The sequence below is a fragment of the Entelurus aequoreus genome, linkage group LG24, assembly GCF_033978785.1.
Source record: "Entelurus aequoreus isolate RoL-2023_Sb linkage group LG24, RoL_Eaeq_v1.1, whole genome shotgun sequence".
NCBI classification, from domain to species: Eukaryota; Metazoa; Chordata; class Actinopteri; order Syngnathiformes; family Syngnathidae; genus Entelurus; species Entelurus aequoreus.
Genome location: NC_084754.1, coordinates 41,627,912 through 41,654,058, shown reverse-complemented (window position 1 = coordinate 41,654,058; position 26,147 = coordinate 41,627,912). Strand labels below are relative to the sequence as shown.

General features: G+C 38.1%; 1 protein-coding gene across 1 annotated transcript in view; it reads left to right on the top strand.

Moving 5' to 3' along the window:
* The window catches only part of LOC133641805 (voltage-dependent calcium channel subunit alpha-2/delta-1-like), a 421,610-nt gene that overhangs the window by 139,113 nt on the left and 256,350 nt on the right, over positions 1–26,147 (top strand). The window contains exons 4-6 of the mRNA XM_062035835.1: positions 3,951–4,010; positions 11,538–11,577; positions 22,284–22,288. Of these exons, the coding sequence (XP_061891819.1) occupies positions 3,951–4,010; positions 11,538–11,577; positions 22,284–22,288 (105 nt within the window). The remainder of the gene's footprint in view (positions 1–3,950; positions 4,011–11,537; positions 11,578–22,283; positions 22,289–26,147) is intronic.

Below are 26,147 nucleotides of genomic sequence, written 5' to 3'. Positions count from 1 at the left end.
AAATGATGGAAAGCGCCACTTTACACAGCAACTGACCTGGTCAAAGTTGGAATTGCCACAAAAAAACATTTGAACATATTCAACACTCCCAACCCCCAATTCGTCACGTTTCATGTGTCTGGTAAACGGCGATGAATGTGGCCACATTGTTTGTTTAGTCCAGTGGTTCTTAACCTGGGTTTGATCGAACCCTAGGGGTTCGGCGAGTCGGCTTCAGGGGTTCGGCGGAGCCTCCGCCGCGGAGGTCGAGACACACCCGACTCATTGTGTAAATAAAAACTTCTCCCTATCTGCGTATTATGGATACCCCCAAACAATGTTCCCTCTAATTTTCCATATGCGTGGACCTGCTCAGTGGCCTAGTGGTTAGAGTGTCCGCCCTGAGATCGGTAGGTTGTGAGTTCCTAACCCCCGGCCGAGTCATACCAAAGACTATAAAAATGGGACCCATTACCTCCCTGCTTGGCACTCAGCATCAATGGTTGGAATTGGGGGTTAAATCACCAAAAATGATTCCCGGGTGTGGCCACTGCTGCTGCCCACTGCTCCCCTCACTTCCCAGGGTGTGAACAAGGGTGATGGGTCAAAATGCATAGGACAAATTTCACCAACACCCAGTGTGTGACAATCATTGGTACTTTAACTTAGATGTGCACACTGTGGTCACACCAGCAGCACACCTGTCCCAAACCTGACTAAATGCCAAGTTAATGACCCCAAAAGGGACAATCGGTAGAAAATGGATGGATGGATGAATGTTCTATTATTATAATCAAATGACAGCAGTCATTTCCATGGGATTATTTTCTAAAATAAGTGTTTTGGTCCACTTACAATGACAATAACAAAAAATATAGTTTTCATGAGCTGTGTACTAGTAGTGAAGTGAAGTGAAGTGAATTATATTTATATAGCGCTTTTCTGTAGTGACTCAAAGCGCTTTTACATAGTGAAAACCAATATCTAAGTTACATTTAAACCAGTGTGGGTGGCACTGGGAGCAGGTGGGTAAAGTGTCTTGCCCAAGGACACAACGGCAGTGACTACGATGGTGGAAGCGGGGATCGAACCTGGAACCCTCAAGTTGCTGGCACGGCCACTCTACCAACCGAGCTATACCGCCCCACAAGTAGTATTGTATGTCTGGGTGGGGGTCCTGCTTTGGAAATAATTTGCACCCCTTTCCGATATCGCATTTAGTTCCCACTAAAACATTCACATGTTGCACAATGAGATGTTAACATGGGACCATGTGTACATTCCTGTAACTTTCTGTTTGTAAAATATATCTTTATTAGTATTTCGTAATATAATAACATCATTTCATGATTAATATTTATAAATTTATAAATTAAGAACAAATATGTATATTTTTCACTAAAGAAGGGTTTGGTGAATGCACATATGAAACTGGTGGGGTTCAGTCCCTCCAACAAGGTTAAGAACAACTGGTTTAGTCTTTATTTGAAGGGACAATGCACAGAAACATTAAACTCAAAGACAGATATGTTCTGTACATGATTATAGCTAAATAGCTCATTTCCATCTGCAGTCCCTGGCTACCTAAATTAAAGGGATACAAAAATCATGCAATAAAATTATGACAATAAAATCATACACAAGTCATAAAATACCCTTTCATGGACACATACTTAATATACAATACAACCACACCTCATTTAAATCATCACACAAAGACAATACATACTCTTGTTCACATCTTTCATCATTTGTAAAAAAAACCATGATTTTAACAGACACACCTCACAATTTACAACAAAAATGCTCTCATGGATAAATATAATACACATTAAGTTGATGTGTCAAACATAATGCCCACAGTAGTGACCGTGTGAGCAGCTTTGATTGCTCCAAAGCCACTTTTTAACTTCAATTGTGAATGAAGAGTAATCTGTTAGACTTTTCAAGTTTGTTGTGAAGTCGTTCCATTCCTTTATGGCTTTATATGAAAAGCATACTTGCCAACCTTGAGACCTCCGATACCGGGAGGTGGGGGTTGGGGCGGGGTTGGGGCGTGGTTAAGAGGGGAATATATTTAAGCTAGAATTCACCAAATCAAGTATTTCATATATATATATATATATATATATATATATATATATATATATATATATATATATATATATATATATATACATATATATATATGAAATACTTGACTTTCAGTGAATTCTAGCTATATATATATATATATATATATATATATATATATATATATATATATATATATATATATATATATATATATATATATATATATATATATATATATATTTTATTATACATATAAATAAAAGAAATACTTGAATTTCAGTGTTCTGGAGGCTATCCAGTAGATGGCAGTATTGTCCTGTTTAAGAGTGTCACAACATTGATGTTTACGGCAGACGAACTGCTTTACGGTAGACTAAACGTGACTGCTGTTGTGTGTTGTTACCGCGCTGGGAGGACGTTAATGAAACTGCCTAACAATAAACCCACATAAGAAACCAAGAACTCGCCCTCGATCATTCTACAGTTATGACGTCATTGGGCAGGCAAGCAGTTTATATTGTGGGAAAGCGGACGTGAGAACAGGCTGTCCCCACTCAGGTCCGCATTGAGCTGGAGGGGGCGTGGCCTCCAGCCCCGGCTGAATACCGGTAGTTTGTCGGGAGAAAATTTCTGCCGGGAGGTTATCGGGAGAGGCTCTGAATACCGGGAGTCTCCCGGTAAAAACGGGAGGGTTGGCAAGTATGATGAAAAGGCTGATTGTGCAAAATATGTTTTACATCTGGGTACGCTACACTGCCCCTTGGTGGAGGCTCGTGTGTTTCTAGTTGTCACAGCAGATGCAAACTGGACAAAGTGCTTAAGTGGCGCTGGTGCAGTGTTATTTAGGATTCGATGGGCCATTCGTATTGATGCTAATCTTTGAATGTTAGCTAAATTTAACAATCTATATTTTTGGAGAACTAAACAATGATGGTGGTGTTGTGGTTTTTGGTCAAGGATTTTGAGCCATTGTGCAAAGTTTCCAATGGCCTCAGTGTCATTTTGCTTGCCTGCGACCAACATGTTATACAATAATAAAAACGAGACATAGTCATTGCATTAAAATAAGTTTGAGCTGCCTCCAGTGTTAATGAATTCCTGATACATTTGTACGTTTTTATGTTGTATTTAAGACTCTGGCACATCTGTTTGATACGTTTTTTAAAGCCAAGTGTTGGCTCTAAAATGACACCCAGGTAACGATATTCACTAACATTTTGTATTATCTCCTTATTAACAGTTATATTTGGAAAGGATGACATTTTATGTGTTTACAAAATATGAATCCCCTTCCTACTGTATGTCACCTTTGTCCTGACCTGCACCCAAATTGAATGCACTATTTATTGGCCGACGCTCCAAAAAGTTTTGCGGGAATTGCTTCCGTGCTTTTTACACACTTGATTTCTTTAATTTGCTTTGGCACTCAGCAAAACACGAAAGTGCATCCAGCGAAGGCCAAAGCCTACTTTTTTTTAGAGGGGACATTAACTTACTTACTGTTACGCCCACCTTTTATCGGACATGAGTCTCTTTGACTGACAACCCCTCAGTCCGTAATTCCCTTGCCTTTGACTTTATTCAGTGAGGTGCCATTTCATATTCTGCAGAGCACGCACACACACACACTCATGCACACACACACACACACAAATTGTAAAACCTTTTCACGCTGACATTATTATGCTGTGCGACGTGGCCTTTTGCCTCACAACGCTGTAAGACCTTGATAGCCTGGCAGTTTGAGCTCTGCCAGCGAGGCATGGTAATAATATATCGGTGTCTGGGCTGCTGCTAACACGCCGACTTTTTCTGCACATTTCCCATAATTACACCGGCCGGTGACTGTGCCCTGTTTCCCGCTCTAAATCCCTGTCATCCTCAATTTCCCCCAGAAACTGGCTACAGCTGCAGAGAACTTCCAGATGGAGCATCAGTGGAAAGACGAGTTTGAGGTAAGGAAGTGCAGAAATGTAGTGTGACGTAGCTTTTTTTCCCCGGACTATAAGGCGCACCTTTAACGAATGGCTGATACTAATACAAGCAGAGGAGCATGTTCGGCAGCGCACGATCACAGAGTACTTACAAGCAGACACAGCGTGTAGACAGAAACAGGAAAATTAACACATTTTGGCCATAAAAAGTAAAGATAAAGGTGAAGTTATAACACTGAAACGCCCTCAGGAAGAGGTGCTTTAAAACATGGCTAGGGACCTAGCAGCTAAAATTCCTCTGCTACTTCTAAATCACTAATCCTTGTCTCCATAACGACAAATAAAGTAAGTTTTTTACAAGTACCATTATCACTGCAGGACGAGGAATAGCTAAACAGGCTTCACTACACACCGTAGGAGGATACGATAGCTCACTGGCGTCACAATGCAGTGTTTCCCATAAACTGCCAAGATACCTGTGGCGGTGGGGGTGGGGCTATGGGCGGGGTCACCATGACATCGTCGAGTAATTTGCATAATTTACTACAATGATTTGATTTTCTCTAAAAAGGCTCCAAAAATGTATACTTACTAATTAATAACAGTTTTGTTTTAAACGTCCATCCATCCATCCATTTTACAATATAATAATAACACTTTATGTACATATTTATATACAGATTTGAACAATAAGTTATTCACTGAAATATATGTATTAATTATGGTTCTTATAAAAAATATATCTTATAAAATATAAAAGCTAAACTGTCTCAAAGCTCTGCCCCTTTAACTAGTGCATACTAAATAATTTAACTTTAGCCTACTACTACAACCATATTATTTACCAGCAACATAAAGTGAAACAGAAGCAGAGGTGTCCTGCCACAGTCAGTAACAAATAAACAGAAAACAGTAGTGGTGGTAGATAGACACAGAGCTTCATCAAACATCTAATCCACTGAACAAAGAGCTCCAAAAATCTTGAACTTTAGACTGCCATCAGTTTTACTCCCTACACTTAACCATTTGTTTCCTACTGCCTGCAGACTTTGCACCTTTTGTTATATACACATGTTGTGTTTCTAATATAAATACATTTAATAAAGTCAAATACAAATAAGGCAACAAGAGAAGTATCCTACACTTCTCTTTTGTAAAGTAAATCTGAACAGCCGATATGGGCATCTACATCAACTATATGATTTGCCTGAGAAGCTGGAGAGGACATTTTTTCTTGTTTTTTATTTTAAAAACTTTTTATTTTAATGTTTTATTATTTGTGGCGGACGTAATTCTTTCGTGTCGGGCCGCGACAAATAAATGAATGTGTGGGAAACACTGCAATGTAAACAAATGCCATGGGTGGATCGACATCTGACATCCACTGTAATGATACCAAGTACAGGAGTGTATCTAGTCGATACTACTATGATTACATCAATATTTTTTTGCATCACAAAATCTTTTTTCGTTTAAAAAAAAAATCATATTATATTCATAAACTCTGGAAATATGTCCCTGGACACATGAGGACTTTGAATATGACCAATGTATGATCCTGTAACTACTTGGTATCAGATCGATACCTAAATGTGTGGTATCATTCAAAACTAATGTAAAGTATCAAAGAAGAGAAGAATACCGTATTTTCCACACTATAAGGCGCACCGGATTATAAGGCGCACCTATGCAACCATTAGTTGGAGCTGCGCTAAAGGGAATGTCAACAAAATAGTCAAACTTTATTAATAGATTACAAACCAGCGTTCTGACAACTCTGTTCACTCCCAAAATGAATAAACAGCGGTTTTATTATTTTCCCCGAAGTAAAGTCAGTGACGTGGTGTTTTGTTTATCTTTTAACAACAGCAAGGTATATAACATGTAGTGCAACATTTATATCACATAGTGGAGGGGAACTTTTCCCTGATTCAATAAACACGAAAAAAAACAGTGATACTGTTATGGTAAATCAAACGTTAGTGCAATCACAATATAGTAACACTCGAAATAGTGCAGAGCAATAACAATATATCAATAACTCAACGTTGCTCAAACGTTAATGCCACACAACACAACACACAAAATAAACATGTAAAGCTCACTTTATGAAGTTATTCCTCATCCACGAATCCCTCCAATTCTTCTTCTTCAGTGTCCGAATTAAACACCATTGATTCGTTTATGTTAAATTCTCTCGCTGCTGCTCTATTCCCGTGTTCTACTGCGTGACTGATCGTCTTAAGTTTAAACTCTGCGTCGTAAGCGTGTCTCTTAATAGGAGTCATTTTTGGGTTAGAAGCGCTTCTTCTTCTACGGGGGAAAATGAACTCGGCGGCTGCTTACCGTAAAAGAAGAAGCGCTTCTTCTACGGGGCAAAAAAGAAGTTGGCGGCTGTTTACCGTAGTTGCGAGACCTAAACTTTATGAGAATGAAGTTTAGGTTTGTTGTGGCTCAATATTGGTCCATATATAAGGCGCACCGGATTACAAGGCGCACTGTCAACTTTTGAGAAAATTGGAGGTTTTTAGGTGCGCCTTATAGTGCGGAAAATACGGTACCTTTTTCTCTCCGGACTATAAGGCGCACTTAACATCCTTTACACTGCAATCAAAGTCAAAATCCTGTAGTCCCCTCCATCTCTCCCTGACTGAGGTTGCCAGGTACGCAGCCAAATCCAGCTGGATGGACTGGGCTACTCCAAGGTACTTCAAACTTCCACTGCCTCTTACTAGGTGTTGAGGTGCTGGGACTAGAATAGCTGAATAGACAACTGTTTTGTCAATAACAAAGCACTAACCAACACATTTTACACAAAAATGAGGCTATTTTCAGGAAGAAGCTGCGTACAATATCACAACAATTGGCAGTCATATGGTTATTGTCAGTACTTTCAGAAAACAAAGACTAAAACCAACTACAACCAACACTGGCAATTGTTATACTGGTGAAAATAAGTAGAGCATGCTTAGCAGCCGAATGTACGCCCAAAACTTGAGGAGACATTTTACCAAGGTATGCCTATAGGCTACTGTTATAAACGTTTGAGATTGCCATATAACTTGGTGCATGTAGTCCACAATATGCAAACACCAATGAGGAATTTATTTTTATCATGTGATTCGTCTCCATACGTTTCACATTGCCATGAAGACAGCCGTGCTAATGTTGGAGCCCATTTCCTCAGCGTATCAGCATATGGAGAAGGAAATAGGCGCTGACACTACCCATATCCACATAGGTTTTATTTGTCGAAAATATATGTTGCCCTGTCAGTTGGATGACACATGGACATACAGGCTAACGGGCATATATTTCCCCCGTTAGCCGATATGTCATTGACCGGGCTAGCATGCTATGCATTTGTTGCAGGAACATACTAGATTATTAGACAATAACATAGACAGTATTGGACAATATAGTTACATACCAAATGTCCATTTCCATTTATTACAAGTAACACAAAAATGTAAATGCCTGACTTACCTATCAAGGGGGAAATTAGCAAGTTTGGCGTCAGATGAAAAAATATGCTCCGCCTTCAATTCTCCCCATCTTTCAAAGGCATCCCCAATACAAATCCTCGTTTTGTTCCTGGCTTTGTCATGAATAAGTTGAGAATGGTAACTTCTAGATTGACTAAGGTCTGACATGTTTAGTAACTTTACCAGTGGCAGTAGTCAGACCAAGATGGCGGAGCATAACTGGCAACCTGGATGTGACATACGCACAAACTTTCTAATAGGTCAAACGGTGGAGGGCGGGGCATCAAAATAAACAATAACAATATTTCGGGGCTGTAAATTTAATTTTGAAATGAGCATATCCCGGCTGAACTACTGTTATCAGTTATAGAGGTATTGGAAAAAAAATATGATTTATTAATTCCTTTTGACATATCAAGGCCATTTAATGACGACTTGACATGAAATTATTACATGTGGCTCCTTTAATTCTCCTCAAAAATTGACAGTGCACCTTATACCACGGTGCGCCTAATGTACTTATTATCTCTGGTTGCGCTCACCGACCTTGAAGCAAATTGTGTTAGTGCATGGCATCATAATAAGTGTGACCAGTAGATGGCAGTCACAGATAAGAGCTACGTGTGGACTGCAGGATGACGCCTGTTCAATTGAGGTCAGCGGATTATCCATGTTAAAGGTTTACCTAAAGTGCATTGTAGTCCGACGATGTAGTCAATAAGCTCCTTCTTTTCCTCTATCCTCTTGTTATGGAGGATTCATCCACCCATGTTGCCATTTCTAATACAAAAGTAGCATAGAGTTCTAACATATCTGTCAGTAGACTCGCTATGGAATAGGGATGTCACGGTATGACAATTTCTTATCACGGTTATTGCGACTAAAATGATCAGGGTTATTATTATTATCGCGGTAATTTTCAATGTGCTCTACATTTTCAAAAACTACTTATACTAAAATCCTTTAACCAAATTGTATTTAAAAACACACAAACGACACATTCAAAATGTATATATGTACCTCAGGTAGAAAGTTAAATGTGCATATGATAGCAACACAAGCATTAGAAAAAAAGTAATATGGCAGAAACAAAATAATACAATAAATAAATAAAAAATAAATGGGAACATTTTGCAAGATGGCACCTTATGGACATAAGACGTAACTGCACTTTTTGTCCATATAGATAAAAATAGTGTTCATGTATGAGATCCAGTCTTACACATAGGACTGCACGATTATGGGCAAAATAATAATTAAGGTTATTTTGATCAATATTGATATCACAATTATTAATCATGATTATTCATTATGTTTGGTAAAACAGTGTTGGGGTGTGAACGTAATACCATCATGTCATTTGTAAAATCTAATAAAAATGCTCTAGATAAACGTTATCTATATATTCAATGACAAATATTTGTGTTTTTGTTATTTAATAGTATCATCATTTTTATTACATGATGATACATGATTTTACATTTTTATAGAGAGAGGTATTTTTTAAGTTATGTACACACATGTACATGCTGTATCGGGACAGATCTATTAAGAGTTTGAGCAGAAATATGTCGTACAGGTATTAATTATACACCATAAAACATTAACAAAACGCTATGTCACATGAACGGTTATTAAAGTCGTTACTTTGTGGAATGTAAAAAACATGGTGTTTACTTTTTGATATCAATATAAAACACAAAGCAGTTTGGCTAATGAAGATAAAGTCAAATACACAAGCTTTGTTCTTCAACAACAGCCATATACCGTATTGTTCGGAGTATAAGTCGCTCCGGAGTATAAGTCGCATCGGCCGAAAATGCATAATAAAGAAGGGGAAAAACATATATAAGTCCCATTGGAGTATAAGTTGCATTTTTGGGGGAAATGTATTTGATAAAAGCCAACACCAAGAATAGACATTTGAAAGGCAATTTAAAATAAATAAAGAATAGTGAACAACAGGCTGAATAAGTGTACGTTATATGAGGCATAAATAACCAACTGAGAACGTGCCTGGTATGTTAACGTAACATATTATGGTAAGAGTCATTCTAATAACTATAACATATGGAACATGCTATACGTTTACCAAACAATCTGTCACTCCTAATCGCTAAATCCCATGAAAGTCTCTTACGTGAATGAGCTAAATAATATTATTTTATATTTTACTGTAATGTGTTAATAATTTCACACATAAGTCACTCCTGAGTATAAGTCGCACCCCCCGGCCAAACTATGAAACAAACTGTGACTTATAGTCCGAAAAATATGGTGCACACATTTACATGTTTTAATGTGTGTACATGTACATGCTGTATCGGGACGGATCTATTAAGAGTTTGAGCAGAAATATGTCATACAGGTATTAATTATACACCATAAAACATTAACAAAACGATATGTCACAAGAATGGTTATTAAAGACGTTACTTTGTGGAATGTAAAAAACAAGTAACGTAAAAAACATGGTGTTTACTTTTTGATATCAATATAAAACACAAAGCAGTTTGGCTAATGAAGATAAAGTCAAATACACAAGCTTTGTTCTTCAACAACAGCCATATACCGTGTTTTTCGGAGTATAAGTCGCACCGGCCGAAAATGCATAATAAAGAAGGAAAAAAACATATATAAGTCGCACTAGAGAATAAGTCGGGGGAAATGTATTTGATAAAAGCCAACACCAAGAATAGACATTTGAAAGGCAATTTAAAATAAATAAAGAATAGTGAACAACAGGCTGAATAAGTGTACGTTATATGAGGCATAAATAACCAACTGAGAACGTGCCTGGTATGTTAACGTAACATATTATGGTAAGAGTCATTCAAATAACTATAACATATAGAACATGCTATACGTTTACCAAACAATCTGTCACTCCTAAATCCCATGAAATCTTATACGTCTAGTCTCTTACGTGAATGAGCTAAATACTATTATTTGATATTTTACGCTAATGTGTTAATAATTTCACACATAAGTCGCTCCTGAGTATAAGTCGCACCCCCGGTCAAACTATGAAAAAAACTGACTTATAGTCCGAAAAATACGGTACTTCAGTGCAACAGTTTGGCAAACAAAAATAAACAAGAGTGATACCTCTCACATCTAACACACAATCTTAGTGCTTCACCGACAACTCAGCCAGCGTTCAATTCGATGAAATGACAAAATATTTGAGCGAGTATTGATATCGTTGGAACACTAACAAAGTTAGCAGTTAAATTAAAGGAGGAGTGAACATCCCAGTCAACAAACTACAGACTTTATAAACAAGTTGTAACAAAGTTCCCGACACATCGCCTGCTGCATGCTAACTCTCAGTCCGGTAATTAAAAAATTTAAACGGTGTTACTAACCGTCTGGAATTTTACCGCGGTTTATCGTTATACCGTGTATCGTTACATCCCTACTATGGAAGCGCTAGAAACTACTGGTACAACAAAGATGGCAGGGAGAAGACGCTGTCGAAGTGGAGGCACGTCCTGAAGAGATGGTCAGAAAGAGACTTGAAGATGGTCTGTATGACATCATCTATGCAACATTTTGACCAAAATACCATCATTACATGTTATGTAGACCACAATGAAATGTTTTAAATGAAGAAAAAATGATCATAATATTTATTTTGATCCTTTAATGCGCCTTATAATCAAATTGCGCCTTTTGAATGAAAATTGACCTAAATAGACCCACTCATCGGCAGTGCGCCTTATAATCCGGTGCGCCCTATGGTCCTTAAAATACTGCAGTTTGGTTTGCACGGCTTATTCTACTGCATACAAATTTTGCCTCAAGAAATACGAGGACAAACAAGTCATCTATTTGGATCTATTTCATCATCTCAAGCGGTTTATTACAGCTGCTTCAAAGTGTGATGTTCGCAGTGATTGCGGCTCCATCAGTAAATGTTGCACGTTATGACGCATTAGGGGTCCCGTGTGGTAACCCTCTCATTGTCTCTTTATAGCATTAAACTAACGAAGTCGGAATATAACGCTTTTTCCTGTCACATTATAGTTATGTTTCTGTTTGGTAATGTGCTTGTTTGCAGGATGATGAAATTGCGTACTACAACTCAAAGGACAACGTAAGTGCTTCTTTCCCTTCTGCCTCCACTGTATGGACAAAAGTACTGGGACACAGGAAACATTTGTGATTTGCAATTGTACCGTGTTTACACTGCAAAAACTGAAATCTAAGTAAGATGAAATATCTCAAATAAGGGTGATATTTGCTTATTTTCTGTCTGATAATTCTTCTCACTAAGCAAATTTTATGTTAGAGTGTTTTACTTGTTTTAAGTGTTTTGGTCCTAAATGATCTCAGTAAGATATTACAGCTTGTTGCTGAGATTGTATGACCTATATTGAGTAAAACATGCTTGAAACTAGAATATCAACTGTTGCAAAGCTGTGTCATCAACACTCACAAGTATAAAACTATTTTTTTAAAGTAATAATTTCTTACTTCAAGCATGAAATAAAAAAATCAAGACTTTGACACAAATGTGTCTCATAATTAAAAACAGATAACAGCCAAATGGACTTTGCTGTTTTATTGTCAATGAAACAATAGAAAACAGGTACTCATATAGTAGTACAGTTGGCACAGTACAGTAAACTGACAGTTAATATTTAAACATTTAACATGTGACATTTCTAACAATTTTGAACAGAAATAGTTCATGCACAGATGAATTCTTCAAAATTACAATTAAAAAAAATGTGTCCGGGGGCCGGGCTGTATATATGTGCACTAATTGACTGAAAGAGCACGCACTTGGCGCGATGATGTCATGTTGTCGATGGAAAAATGCATATTTAGACAATATGATTTGCCTGACCGGCTAGGAGACCCCGAGAGTAACAAGCGGTTGCCTTGTTGCCTTTCCATTAAGAACAATAAATTAGTTTTTAGTATAAGTTTGCTGGTTTCAAGAAATGTAATGCCGAGCGCATGTCATTATGTCAAGATAATGGCACTAGCATTTACTTCATTTAAGAATATTTTTCAACATATTGAGCAAAAAGGTCTCTTTTTTGTTTTTCTACCACGAAAAGTCAATCAATCAATCAATGTTTATGTATATAGCCCTAAATCACAAGTGTCTCAAAGGGCTGCACAAGCCACAACGACATCCTCGGTACAGAGCCCACATATGGGCAAGGAAAACTCACCCCAGTGGGACGTCAATGTGAATGACTATGAGAAACCTTGGAGAGGACCGCATATGTGGGTGTGGGTAAGGGTAACCCCCCCTCTAGGGGAGACCGAAAGCAATGGATGTCGAGTGGGTCTGACATAATATTGTGAAAGTACAACACATCAGCGAAAGTCCAGTCCATGGTGGGGCCAGCAGGAACCATCCCGAGCGGAGACGGGTCAGCAGCGTAGAGATGTCCCCATCCGATGAACAGGCTAGCGGTCCACCCCGGAGCAGAGTAGAAAAGAAAAGAAACGGAGGATCAACTGGTCTAAAAAGGAGTCTATTTAAAGGTTAGAGTATACAAATGAGTTTTAAGATGAGACTTAAATGCTTCTACTGAGGTAGCATCTCTAACTTTTACCGGGAGGGCATTCCATAATATTGGAGCCCGAATAGAAAACGCTCTATAGCCCGCAGACTTTTTTTGGGCTCTGGGAATCACTAATAAGCCGGAGTTCTTTGAACGCAGATTTCTTGTCGGGACATATGGTACAATACAATCGTCAAGATAGGCAGGAGCTTGACCGTGTAGTATTTTATACGTAAGTAGTAAAACCTTAAAGTCGCATCTTAGGTGCACGGGAAGCCAGTGCAAGTGAGCCAGTATAGGCGTAATATGATCAAACTTTGTTTTTGTCAAAAGTCTAGCAGCCGCATTTTGTACCATCTGTAATCTTTTAATGCTAGACATAGGGAGGCCCGAAAATAAAACGTTACAGTAATCGAGACGAGATGTAACGAACGCAAGGATAATGATCTCAGCATCGCTTGTGGACAAAATGGAACAAATTTTAGCGATATTACGGAGATGAAAGAAGGCCGTTTTAGTAACACTCTTAATGTGTGACTCAAACGAGAGAATTGGGTCGAAGATAATACCCAGATTCTTTACTGAGTCGCCTTGTTTAATTGTTTGGTTGTCAAATGTTAAGGTGGTATTATTAAATAGATGTCGGTGTTGAGCAGGACCGATAATCAGCATTTCCGTTTTCTTAGCGTTGAGTTGCAAAAAGTTAGCGGACATCCATAGTTTAATTTCATTAAGACACGCCTCCAGCTGACTACAATCCGGCGTGTTGGTCAACTTTAGGGGCATGTAGAGTTGGGTGTCATCCGCATAACAGTGAAAGCTAACACCGTATTTGCGTATGATGTCACCCAGCGGCAGCATGTAAATACTAAAGAGTGCAGGGCCAAGAACCGAACCCTGGGGAACTCCGCACGTTACCTTAACATAGTCCGAGGTCACATTGTTATGGGAGACACACTGCAGCCTGTCAGTAAGATAAGAGTTAAACCAAGACAAGGCTAAGTCTGACATCCCAATACGCGTTTTGATACGCTCTAATAAAATATTATGATCAACAGTATCGAAAGCGGCGCTAAGATCAAGAAGCAGCAACATAGATGACGCATCAGAATCCATCGTTAGCAATAGATCATTAGTCATTTTTGCGAGGGCTGTCTCCGTAGAGTGATTTGCCCTGAAACCGGATTGAAAAGGTTCACAGAGATTGTTAGTCACTAAGTGTTCATTTAGCTGCTGTGCGACAATTTTTTCGAGAATTTTCGAGATAAACGGAAGGTGGGACACCGGCCGGTAGTTCACCATGAGGTCAGGATCGAGGTTAGGTCTTTTGAGTAGAGGATGAATAACCGCTTTTTTGAATGCTAGGGGAACAGTGCCGGAGGAAAGTGATAAGTTTATAATATTTAACACTGATGGACCTAATAAAACAAAAAGCTCCTTGATAAGTTTCCCAGGAATTGGGTCAAGTAAACATGTTGTTTGTTTTGTCCCATTTACACATTTTAACAATTCCTCCAATGTTATTTCATCAAAGAGAGAGAAACTATTTTGGAGGGCAATGTCCGTCGTATATACAGTCGTATTTGTGTTAATAGAACCCAGTTGTAGCTGAGATGCATTGTCTTTAATCTCTTTTCTAATGACTTCAATTTTCTTATTAAAGAAATTCATAAAGTCATCTGCTGAGTGGGTGGAGCTACTGGGAGGAGTCCCTTGTTGGGTTAGCGATGCTACTGTACTAAACAAAAATTTAGGATTATTTTTGTTGAGGTGGATGAGATTTGAGTAATATTTAGCTTTAGCTGAGGTAAGCATGCGTTTATAAGTTATTAAACTATCACTCCATGCTTGATGGAAAACCTCAAGTTTAGTCGCACGCCATTTGCGTTCCAGCTTTCTACATGATCATTTCTGGGCTTTAGTTTCTTCTGTAAACCATGGGGTACGCCTTTTAGGGGCCCTTTTTAGCTTTAGCGGTGCTACACTATCAATGGTGTCGCGCAGGGCGTCGTTAAAGCTGTTAGTGAGGTTATCAATAGAGCCCACATAATTTGGGAATGGTGCCATTACCGAAGGCAGTAGGTCAGTAAGAGTCGTCGTTGTGGCAAGATTAATGTTGCGGCTGCTATAGTAGTTATTATTATTATTATTAGTTTGTTGACAATGAGTCAGAACTTCGAATTTTATAAGGTAATGATCGGACATTACTTTAGTGTACGGGAGTATCGTAACTTTAGAGGTGGTGACACCCCTGACAAGCACTAGATCTATCGTATTACCGTTGCGATGCGTGGGTTCATTTATTATTTGTGTAAGACCACAGCTATCAATTATAGTCTGGAGCGCCACGCATGGAGGGTCCGATGGGGTATTCATATGGATGTTAAAGTCTCCCATTATGATTATATTGTCGGCGTGCGTCACTAGATCAGCAATGAACTCTGAAAATTCATTGATAACAAGTGCACTTGTTGTTAGTGAGAATATACTTATTTTAAGGTATTTTTGGGTTCATTGAGGTTAGCTAATTTTACTTGTTTTGGAAAGTCTTGACACGCCAAATTTTCTTGTTCTATTGGCAGATAATTTTGCTTAGTTCAAATAAAATACCCCTCATTTTTGTATTTTTTTTTCTTGTTTTTGAACACTGACTTTTTGCAGTGCATTATTTATTTGATTTTTTTTTTACACAAAATGTATAGTGAATTATTTCATTTCAATCTCAAAGTGTAACCACCAGAAAACCTGTCTTACCTGTACAGGTACCATTTGGAATTGTCACACAAGTATAAAACGCAGTGAAGTACTGTGTAATGAAACTGGAATACAATAAAACTACTCACACTCAGAAAACAGTAGCAACTTGAGAAAAACGAATAATATACCGTATTTTTCGGACTATAAGTCGCAGTTTTTTTCATGGTTTGGCTGGGGGTGCGACTTATACTCAGGAGCGACTTATGTGTGAAATTATTAACACATTAGCGTAAAATATCAAATAATATTATTAGCTCATTCACGTAAGAGAGTAGACGTATAAGATTTCATGGGATTTAGCGATTAGGAGTGACAGATTGTTTGGTAAACATATAGCATGTTCTATATGTTATAGTTCTTTGAATGACTCTTACCATAGTATGTTACGTTAACATACCAGGCACGTTCTCAGTTGGTTATTTATGCCTCATATAACGTACACTTATTCAGCCTGTTCTTCACTATTCTTTATTTATTTTAAATTGCCTTTCAAATGTCTATTCTTGGTGTTGGACTTGTATCAAATAAATTTCCCCAAAAAAATGCAACTTATACTCCAGTGCGACTTATATATGTTTTTTTCCTTCTTTATTATGCATTTTCGGCCGGTGCGACTTATACTCCGGAGCGGCTTATAGTCCAAAAAATACGGTAAGAAACATACAAAATAACCCTCAACGGTAAGGCTAATGATTGCTGAACGCATTGAGCTTTCATGTAATAGAGCAGAGCTGGGCAAGTATTATGACATTGAGAGAAAAAAAATTGTCATGGGGGCCAATGTGTATGTGTGTATAAATGATATATACACATTTAGCTGTAAAAATCTGCTGTACAGTATGTGTGTTTGGCTCCCTTTTTTCCAGGAACACTAATACCAAAAGTCACAATGTCCAATATAATTCTAAAAACGTAATGACAGACCACCTCAAAAAAACGGAATGCAATTTACAGTTTTTTACTGAATGGGACACCCAAAATGTACATTAAAATAAAGACAGCGGGATTTACAATATTAACTATGAACAATAAAACACTGAATATTAACAACATATGAACATATTTTACTTCTAAGACCAGGTCCTCGATATACATCTTCTACAATCAAGCAAAACACAACAAAAATGTAAAAAACAGCAAAACATGAATGCAAAGTAGGGCTGCAACTAACAATTAATTTGATAATCAATTAATATGTCGATTATTACTTCGATTAATCATCGGATAAAAGAGACAAACTACATTTCTATCCTATCCAGTATTTTATTGAAAAAAAACAGCATATTGGCACCATACTTATTTTGATTATTGTTTCTCAGCTGTTTGTAAATGTTGCAGTTTATAAATAAAGGTTTATTAAAAAAATAAAATGCAAAAATAAAAATACAAAAAAAATATTTTAAAAAAAACCTCTGCGCATGCGCATAGCATAGATCCAACGAATCGATGACTAAATTAATCGGCAAATATTTTAATAATCGATTTTAATCGATTAGTTGTTGCAGCCCTAATGCAAAGTGTAATAAACACCCATATATTATCACGTAAATATGTGCTTCCGCATCGGTTTCTGACACGTGTTTAAGGCTGAAACGACGCGTCGACGTAGTCGACGTCATCGGTTACGTAAATACGTCGACGCCGTTTTTGTGCGTCGACGCGTCGCATAATTACGTCACACTACCGTCATGGCGGAGCGCAAAGCAGACTGTGCGAGCGAGGGGAAAAACGCACGCCAAAAGTCGTCAAAAGTGTGGGAGTATTTCAATACACAGCCTAATAATGTTGTTGTATGCACACTGTGTCGAGCGGAAATGGCCTATCATAGCAGCACAACGGCTATGAACGAACATTTGAAAAGAAAACCATCAACCATCAACTAGTCAATCGTCCGCGTTAGCATACGTTGTCATCATTACACAAATACATGAATGTGTCATTTGTATCTGCTAGGGGTGTAACGGTATGTGTTTTGTATTGAACCGTTTCGGTACGGGGCTTTCGGTTCGGTACGGGGGTGTACCGAACGAGTTTCTAAGCTAAAGCTAACTTTATCTGCTAAAGTCTTAACAAGTTGCTTTGCTTGTCTGCCTCTGTCTCAGCACGCAGCATTGTCCCACCCATACAACCATCTGATTGGTACACACGCAGCATTGTCCCACCCACACAACCATCTGATTGGTACACACGAAGCATTATCAGCCAATCAGCAGTGCGTATTCATAGCGCATGTAGTCAGCGCTTCAGCGTGGAGCAGATAGGTGTTTAGCAGGTGAGCATCAGGCAGCGGACTCTCCCCAAATGATAATAAACACCTCCCAGTCAACTACTAGTAACATCACTATGAGCCCGTTGACCTACTAGAAACTTAAACTGCAGCTCAGCTCACTCGCAGTCCTGGTTTGAGGTGAAGGCTAATTACCTCTCAGTTCCAGCCACATCGACCCCTTCTGAGCGCCTATTTTCAGCTGTTGGGAATATTGTAAACAAGAAAAGAAGCAAAGCAAGTAGACATGCTAACCTTTCTTCATTACAACTGTTAGTCACTCACTGGAATGAGTAGAATTGGTTATTGTGTACTGTGTTGGACTGGATGTTTATTTTGCACATTTTAAAAGCAATACTTAATGTTTACAGTGCTCCAGAATATTTAGATTGGCACTTTTTTGTATTGGATGTTTATCTTTATTTTTGCACATTTTAGCAAATAAGCAATACTTTCACTTTTGTTGAAATGTTTACACTGTTGTTACAGAATATTTCGTTTTGCACTTTTTTGTATTGGACGTTTATCTTTATTTTTGCACATTTTAAAGCAAAATAAGCAATACTTTTACTTTTGAAATGCTTATACTATTGCAGAATATTAAGATTTGCACTGGATGTTTACTTTTATATTTGCACATTAAAAAGCCAATAAGCTACTTTTAATTTTGTTAAATGTTAAAAGTTTTAAATGTTTACATTGTTACAGAATATTTTGTCATGTTGTTGTCAATGTTGACTGAGTGGCCATACTTTTTTTTTTTGTAAATAAAAACCATGCCTTTTGAAAAAACTGGCCTACTTTTATTTTTTCATCTTCATTTTAAATAATAAAAAAAAAAAAATCGGTAAAAGGAAAAATAATCTATAGATGAATCGAAAAAATAATCTATAGATTAACCGATTAATCGAAAAAATAATCTATAGATTAATCGATAGAAAAATAATCGTTAGCTGCAGCCTTACACGTGTTTGGGGCTGGCTGCTCTGAAAACAAACCCTGCCCACTCTGCTTTTTTCCTGGTCTGAGCTGCTGTGACCTAGATTATAGTAATAACTCCTATAACACTCAAAAGTGCAGATTTCAACCATTGAAATACTTTCTATAGTTCAAGACTTACGGCCATTAAAAAACAGCATTGCACATCATAATGGCGGCGACAGTTTTGATGTTAAAGGTCTAAAAAAATTATGTAGAACGTCTGGCGGGCCAGATTGAAAATCATAACGGGCCGCATGTGGCCATTGGGCCGTATTTTGCCCAGGTCTTGAATAGCAGAGGTCCCAAACGGGCTATGTTTTCTGAGGGGAGGTCCACTATACCGTACTTTGAAGACCTCTACATTAGACTTTTTACTATATTTAAGTCAGCATCTGCTTGGTAAAATTAACTTGAAGACTCTTTCCAATAGCGCACAAACATACATTTCTGGTTCTATGGTTCTCATCACACTGTTTGTTCTGAATTACTGTCATTAGCACCCTGGGTGGTGGTATCCAAAAATTCCAGAAAACAAGCAAAAACTTTTTTTTTTTTTTTAGACGCTCACTGAATTTACAAGATTTGCTGACAGCTTGTCATTGATTGATTGATTGATTGAAACGTTTATTAGTAGACTGCACAGTACAGTACATATTCCTTACAATTGACCACTAAATGGTAACACCCCAATAAGTTTTTCAACTTGTTTAAGTCGGGGTCCAACACTGCAAAAAGTCAGTGTTCAAAAACAAGAAAAAAATATACAAAAATGTGGGTATTTTATTTGAACTAAGCAAAATTATCTGCCAATACAACAAGAAAATTTGGCTTGTCAAGACTTTCCAAAACAAGTAAAATTAGCTAACTTCAATGAACCCAAAAATACCTTAAAATAAGTATATTCTCACTAATAACAAGTGCACTTTTCTTGGTAGAAAAAAAAAAAAAAGAGACCTTTTTGCTCAATATGTTGAAAAATATTCTTAAATGAAGTAAATGCTAGTGCCATTATCCTGACATAATGATATGCGCTCGGCATTACATTTCTTGAAACCAGCAAACTTATACTAAAAACTAATTTATTGTTCTTAATGGAAAGGCAACAAGGCAACTGCTTGTTACTCTCGGGGTCTCCTAGCCGCTCAGGCAAATCATATTGTCTAAAAATGCATTTTTCCATCGATAACATGACATCATCGCGCCAAGTGCGTGCTCTTTCAGTCGATAAGTGCGCATATATACCGCCCGGCCCCCGGCCAAAATTATTTTTAATTGTAATTTTGAAGAATTCATCTGAATGTGCATGAACCTTTTCTGTTCAAAATAGTTTGAAATGTCACATGCTAAATGTTTAAATATTAACTGTCAGTTTACTGTACTGTGCCAACTGTACTACTTTATGAGTGCGTATTTTCTATTGTTTCATTGAAAATAAAACAGCAAAGTCCATTTGGCTGCCATCTGTTTTAATTATGAGACACAATTGTGTCAAAGTCATGATTTTTTTTTTCATGCTTGAAATAAAAAAATATTACTTTAAAGAAGGAGTTTTATACTTGTGAGTGTTGACGACACAGCTTTGCAACAGTTGATATTCTAGTTTCAAGCATGTTTTACTCAATATAGGTCATCAAATCTCAGCAACAAGCTGTAATATCTTACTGAGATCATTTAGGACCAAAACACTTAAAACAAGTAAAACACTAACATAAAATCTGCTTAGTGAGAAGAATGATCTTATCAGACAGAAAATAAGCAAATATCACCCTTATTTGAGATATTTCATCTTACTTAGATTTCGGTTTTTGCAGTGAAGTCATGACATCACGCGTGAAGATGGTTTGAAATCCAACGTTTTGTCTGGCTTTTGATGCCTACAGTAGAACCTCAATGTACATAGTTGTTCTGTTCTTGAATAGGGTTCGTGAATAAAAAAAGGATAAAAACTAAACATTTGTATATTGAAGCAAATTTCTACAGAAGAAAAATGTTTCAATATGAATAATAGGTTAAAGTTTTGACAAAAGTCTCATCTTTTAGTCAAAGTTTGTACACTTTGTACGCTTTACAGCACTATATATTAAGCAAATGTCTCAAAATTCTATTTAATAATGAAGCCAAAACAACAACTAGCTGAACTGTCCTCATTTTCATGCACACGCACTGTCACTAGCCCTGTGGTGCACTCACAGTTTAAAATAAAAAAAACTCCTTACCCTGAACAGCCAGGTCACTACAAATGCACTGTTTATTTAACGTTGCAAGTGAGAAACGCTTATTTAGAGAAACGAAAATAAATGTAAAACTACCGTATTTTTCGGACTATACGGCGCACCTAAAATCCTTTCATTTTCTCAAAACCCGGTGCGCCTAATGTACGGAATATTTTGGTTGTGCTTACCAACCTCAAAGCTATTTTATTTGGTAAATGGTGTAATAAGTTTAACCAGTGGATGGCAGTCACACATAAGAGATACATGCAGACTGCAAGATGACGCCAGTTAAATTACACCAAAACTTTAAATGTTCCATTGAGAATATAGAACACTTCACACGGCCCTCAAAAAGCTATGAAGCCACACCGCTTGGTGCATTGTCGGCGCGTTACGACTACAGTAAGACGTACTCTTCAACATACGAGTATTATTATGGTGTGTGTATAAGGACTGCAAAATGGCATATATTAGCAGACAATGTTTCGCAGTATTATGCAAAAGCAATTTTTCTTACCTTCTGGTACCTGCTGATGTGTATTTGGGATCTGCACAAGTCCTAAAAATGTGTGCGCCTCCGCCTTTGTAGTTCGTAGTCAATAAGCTTCTTATTTTTCTCTATTTTCTTGTTATGTGACATTCATCCTCCGCTGTTGCCATTTCTAATATAAAGTAGTGTAAAGTTCTAACTTATATCTGTCAGTAAACTCACCATGAAAGCACTAAAACATACCGGTTTAGTGAGTTTACATTATTCACCCAATAAACTTTAGTTATTAGAGAGTTCTGGTCGGACGGTTTTTCACGGGACACATTTCGGGTGTTGTTGTTGCACTAGTGAGCCACGGATGAGGAGATGCTGCTCCGTTATTGATTGAAGTAAAGTGTGAATGTCATTAAAACAGTTAGCGCCATCTTTTGACACTTCTTCCACACCCGTCCTTGCCCGCTACACCGCTACAACAAAGATGACGGGGAGAAGACGCCGTCGAAGGTGAGCCACATAAATAAGACCGCCCACAAAACGGCGCATCCTGAAGAGTCTGTCAGAAAGCGACTTGAAGATGATGTGTAAAACATCATCTATGCAACATTTTGACCAAAGAACCACAATCACATGTAAAAAAAAATATATATATTTTTTTTTTTTATTAAATCAACATAAAAAACACAATACATACATTATATATCAATATAGATCAATACAGTCTGCAGGGACACAGTCCGTAAGCACACATATTGTATTTTTTTATGACAAAAAAATAAATAAATAAAAATCCCATTCCCTTTTTCCACTTCCAGGTGTCCAACACACAACACATATCATATCCTGTGTCCCCCGCCTTTAAATTCCCCTTACAATGGTTCCGGTATTGTCCCGTGACCCGAGTAACAAATACATGACGGACACCACCAGCAAAAAAATTTAAAACGAAACTCAATAGCCTATATTGACAATATAAAGTCGTTCTCATCAAACACCTGACGCAATTGTTCGATATGACTTGAAACCATAGCCATCATTAATTCTCTTGTAAACTTACAAAGCAATGAGCTACCTGCTGCCACCTACTGGTACGGAATAGTATTACATGGTTACACTGCTGATCTCCAGGACAGCACAGACACTCTACAACGGCACATTGTTTGCGGATTATAATTACCGTATTTTTCGGAGTATAAGTCGCTCCGGAGTATAAGTCGCACCGCCGAAAATGCATAATAAAGAAGGAAAAAAACAAATATAAGTCGCACTGGAGTATAAGTCGCATTTTTGGGGGAAATGTATTTGATAAAACCCAACACCAAGAATAGACATTTATTTTATTTTATTTAAAATAAATAAAGAATAGTGAACAACAGGCTGAATAAGTGTACGTTATATGAGGCATAAATAACCAACTGGTATGTTAACGTAACATATTATGGTAAGAGTCATTCAAATAACTATAACATATAGAACATGCTATACGTTTATCAAACAATCTGTCACTCCTAATCGCTAAATCCCATGAAATCTTATACGTCTAGTCTCTTACGTGAATGAGCTAAATAATATTATTTGATATTTTACGGTAATGTGTTAATAATTTCACACATAAGTCGCTCCCGAGTATAAGTCGCACCCCCGCATAACTATGAACAAAACTGCGACTTCTAGTCCGAAAAATACGGTATATGATTTCCTTTTCGCTGCCAATTTTGTTCAGCCCTTCTCAGTTTTTCTAAGTTACCGCCAATGTTGATGTGATCAATTTTCATAGGTACGGAAGTAGTAGCAGGTAGCATGTTATTTTTTTTCACAATGCACTTCTACCATGACCTGCCCCCGCCAAATTTGTATTGGTTGGCGTGTGTGTGTGTGTGACCATCGCTGATATACGCCTAGTCTCTTACGTGAATGAGATAAATAATATTAGTTGATATTTTACGCTAATGTGTTAATCATTTCACACATAAGTTGGGGCAGGGTCTCCTCCGCAACCCGGAGATGGCACTCCACCCTTTTCCGGGCGAGAACCATGGACTCTGACTTGGAGGTGCTGATTCTCATCCCAGTCGCTTCACACTCGGCTGCGAACCGATCCAGTGAGAGCTGAAGATCCTGGCCAGATGAAGCCATCAGGACCACATCATCTGCAAAAAGCAGAGACCTAATCCTGCAGCCACCAAACCGGATCCCCTCAACGCCTTGACTGCGCCTAGAAATTCTGTCCATAAAAGTTATGAACAGAATGGGTGACAAAGGGCAGCCCTGGCGGAGTTTAACCCTCACTGGAAACGTGTCCGACTTACTGCCGGCAATGCGGACCAAGCTCTGACACTGATCATACAGGGAGCGGACTGCCACATTAAGACAGTCCGATACCCCATACTCTCTGAGCACTCCCCACAGGACTTCCCGAGGGACACGGTCGAATGCCTTCTCCAAGTCCACAAAGCACATGTAGACTGGTTGGGCAAACTCCATGCACCCTCAATGACCCTGCCGAGAGTATAGAGCTGGTCCACAGTTCCAGGACCAGGACGAAAACCACACTGTTCCTCCTGAATCCGAGGTTCGACCATCCGGCGTAGCCTCCTCTCCAGTACACCTGAATAAACCTTACCAAGAAGGCTTTTTTTCCGACCAATTAGGTGAAATTGCATAATTTCTGGGGATGTCCGATAATGGCTTTTTGCTGATGTCCGATATTCCGATATTGTCCAACTCTTTAATTACTGATACTGATATCAACCGACACCGATATCAACCGATACTGATATATACAGTCGTGGAATTAACACACTAATTTGGACAACCAGGTATGGTGAAGATAAGGTCCTTTTTTTTAAAAATTAATAAAATAAAATAACATAAATTTAATACATTTTCTTGAATAAAAAAGAAAGTAAAACAATATAAAAACAGTTACATAGAAACTAGTAATTAATGAAAATGAGTAAAATTAACTGTTAAAGGTTAGTACTATTAGTGGACCAGCAGCACGCACAATCATGTGTGCTTACGGACTGTATCCCTTGCAGACTGTATTGATATATATTGATATATAATGTAGGAACCAGAATATTAATAACAGAAAGAAACAACCCTTTTGTGTGAATGAGTGTAAATGGGGGAGGGAGGTTTTTTGGGTTGGTGCACTAATTGTAAGTGTATCTTGTGTTTTTTATGTTGATTTAATAAAAATGTTTTTAAAAAAACGATACCGATAATAAAAAAAACGATACCGATAATTTCCGATATTACATTTTAAAGCATTTATCGTCCGATATTATCGGACATCTCTAATAATTTCCCACGGCACACCAAACAATATCTCACAGTACACTAGTGGTTGAAAAAACACTGCCATAAGATTCCCATTTCTAGTCACGGCTGTTTTATCAATGCACAATTGAGATTTCGGGCTTTGGATTGAGTTGTTGAAGAGGTGTGCATCAATACTTGTGTCCATATGACTTCTGCTGTCAGTCAAGCAGATGTGACAGATGTGTCATGTCCTCACTTCCACATCCTCCATCTTCCTCCTCCCATCTCCACCTTTTCCACTCTTGTGTTTCGCTTGGTTGCCTTAATGCTACATCTTTCGCCCTGCCTCTCCTCTGAGGCTTTCTCTCCCTTCTCTTTTTCTCCTTGTTGTGCCGCCGCCTTTAATTCCTCCCTCCTCCCACTCGCTTTTTTTTTGCAGGTGAAGAGGTTTCTGCCAGGTTTTTCCTCTAATTGACAGACGAGATAGATGAGCAGCCTGCACTGTTGCTTTATTGGGAAGCAAGTGTTCACACACCCCCCTCGTTCTTTCTTCTCGTCTCCATCCTGCATGCAGTCGTCCACATCTTATTGTGTCTTTCTTCATATATGGTCGCGCCCATGCTGCTGCCATTGATGCAAAACGCCCAAATAGGCTGATACATAATGCAGAATGTCATTAAGTGGTTTTCTAATTCAGCTTTAAAGCATTATTAGCATCATTATTCCACGTATTCTTCTACATGTTTCACATGCTGATCAGCCAGCTTCATAGTTCTTTCTTTCTTTCCTCCCAAGCTGGACGCCAACGAGACGGAGGGGCGGAAATACCGAATCCACCCGGACTTTACGGACGACCCGTCCTTTAAGCGCCTGACAGACCACAGTCACACGGCTGTGCACATCCCCACCCGACATCTACGATGGCTGTGAGTGCACGCCTGGTAACCATAGATACAGCTGACACATAAAACTCCATTAGAAGATGTTGCTTGCACCTCTGCCAAATCTGCTTTTGGCTGAATGGGATTGTTAAACAGAGACCCTCTAATAAGATTCAAACCAAGAGCTGCATCAAAATATGACACATTATCAGTTTTAGTTATCCATTTAACGATTTGTTTATTATTATTATTGGGATGAGTGTATTAAAACCACTTTGATTATCATCCTATTG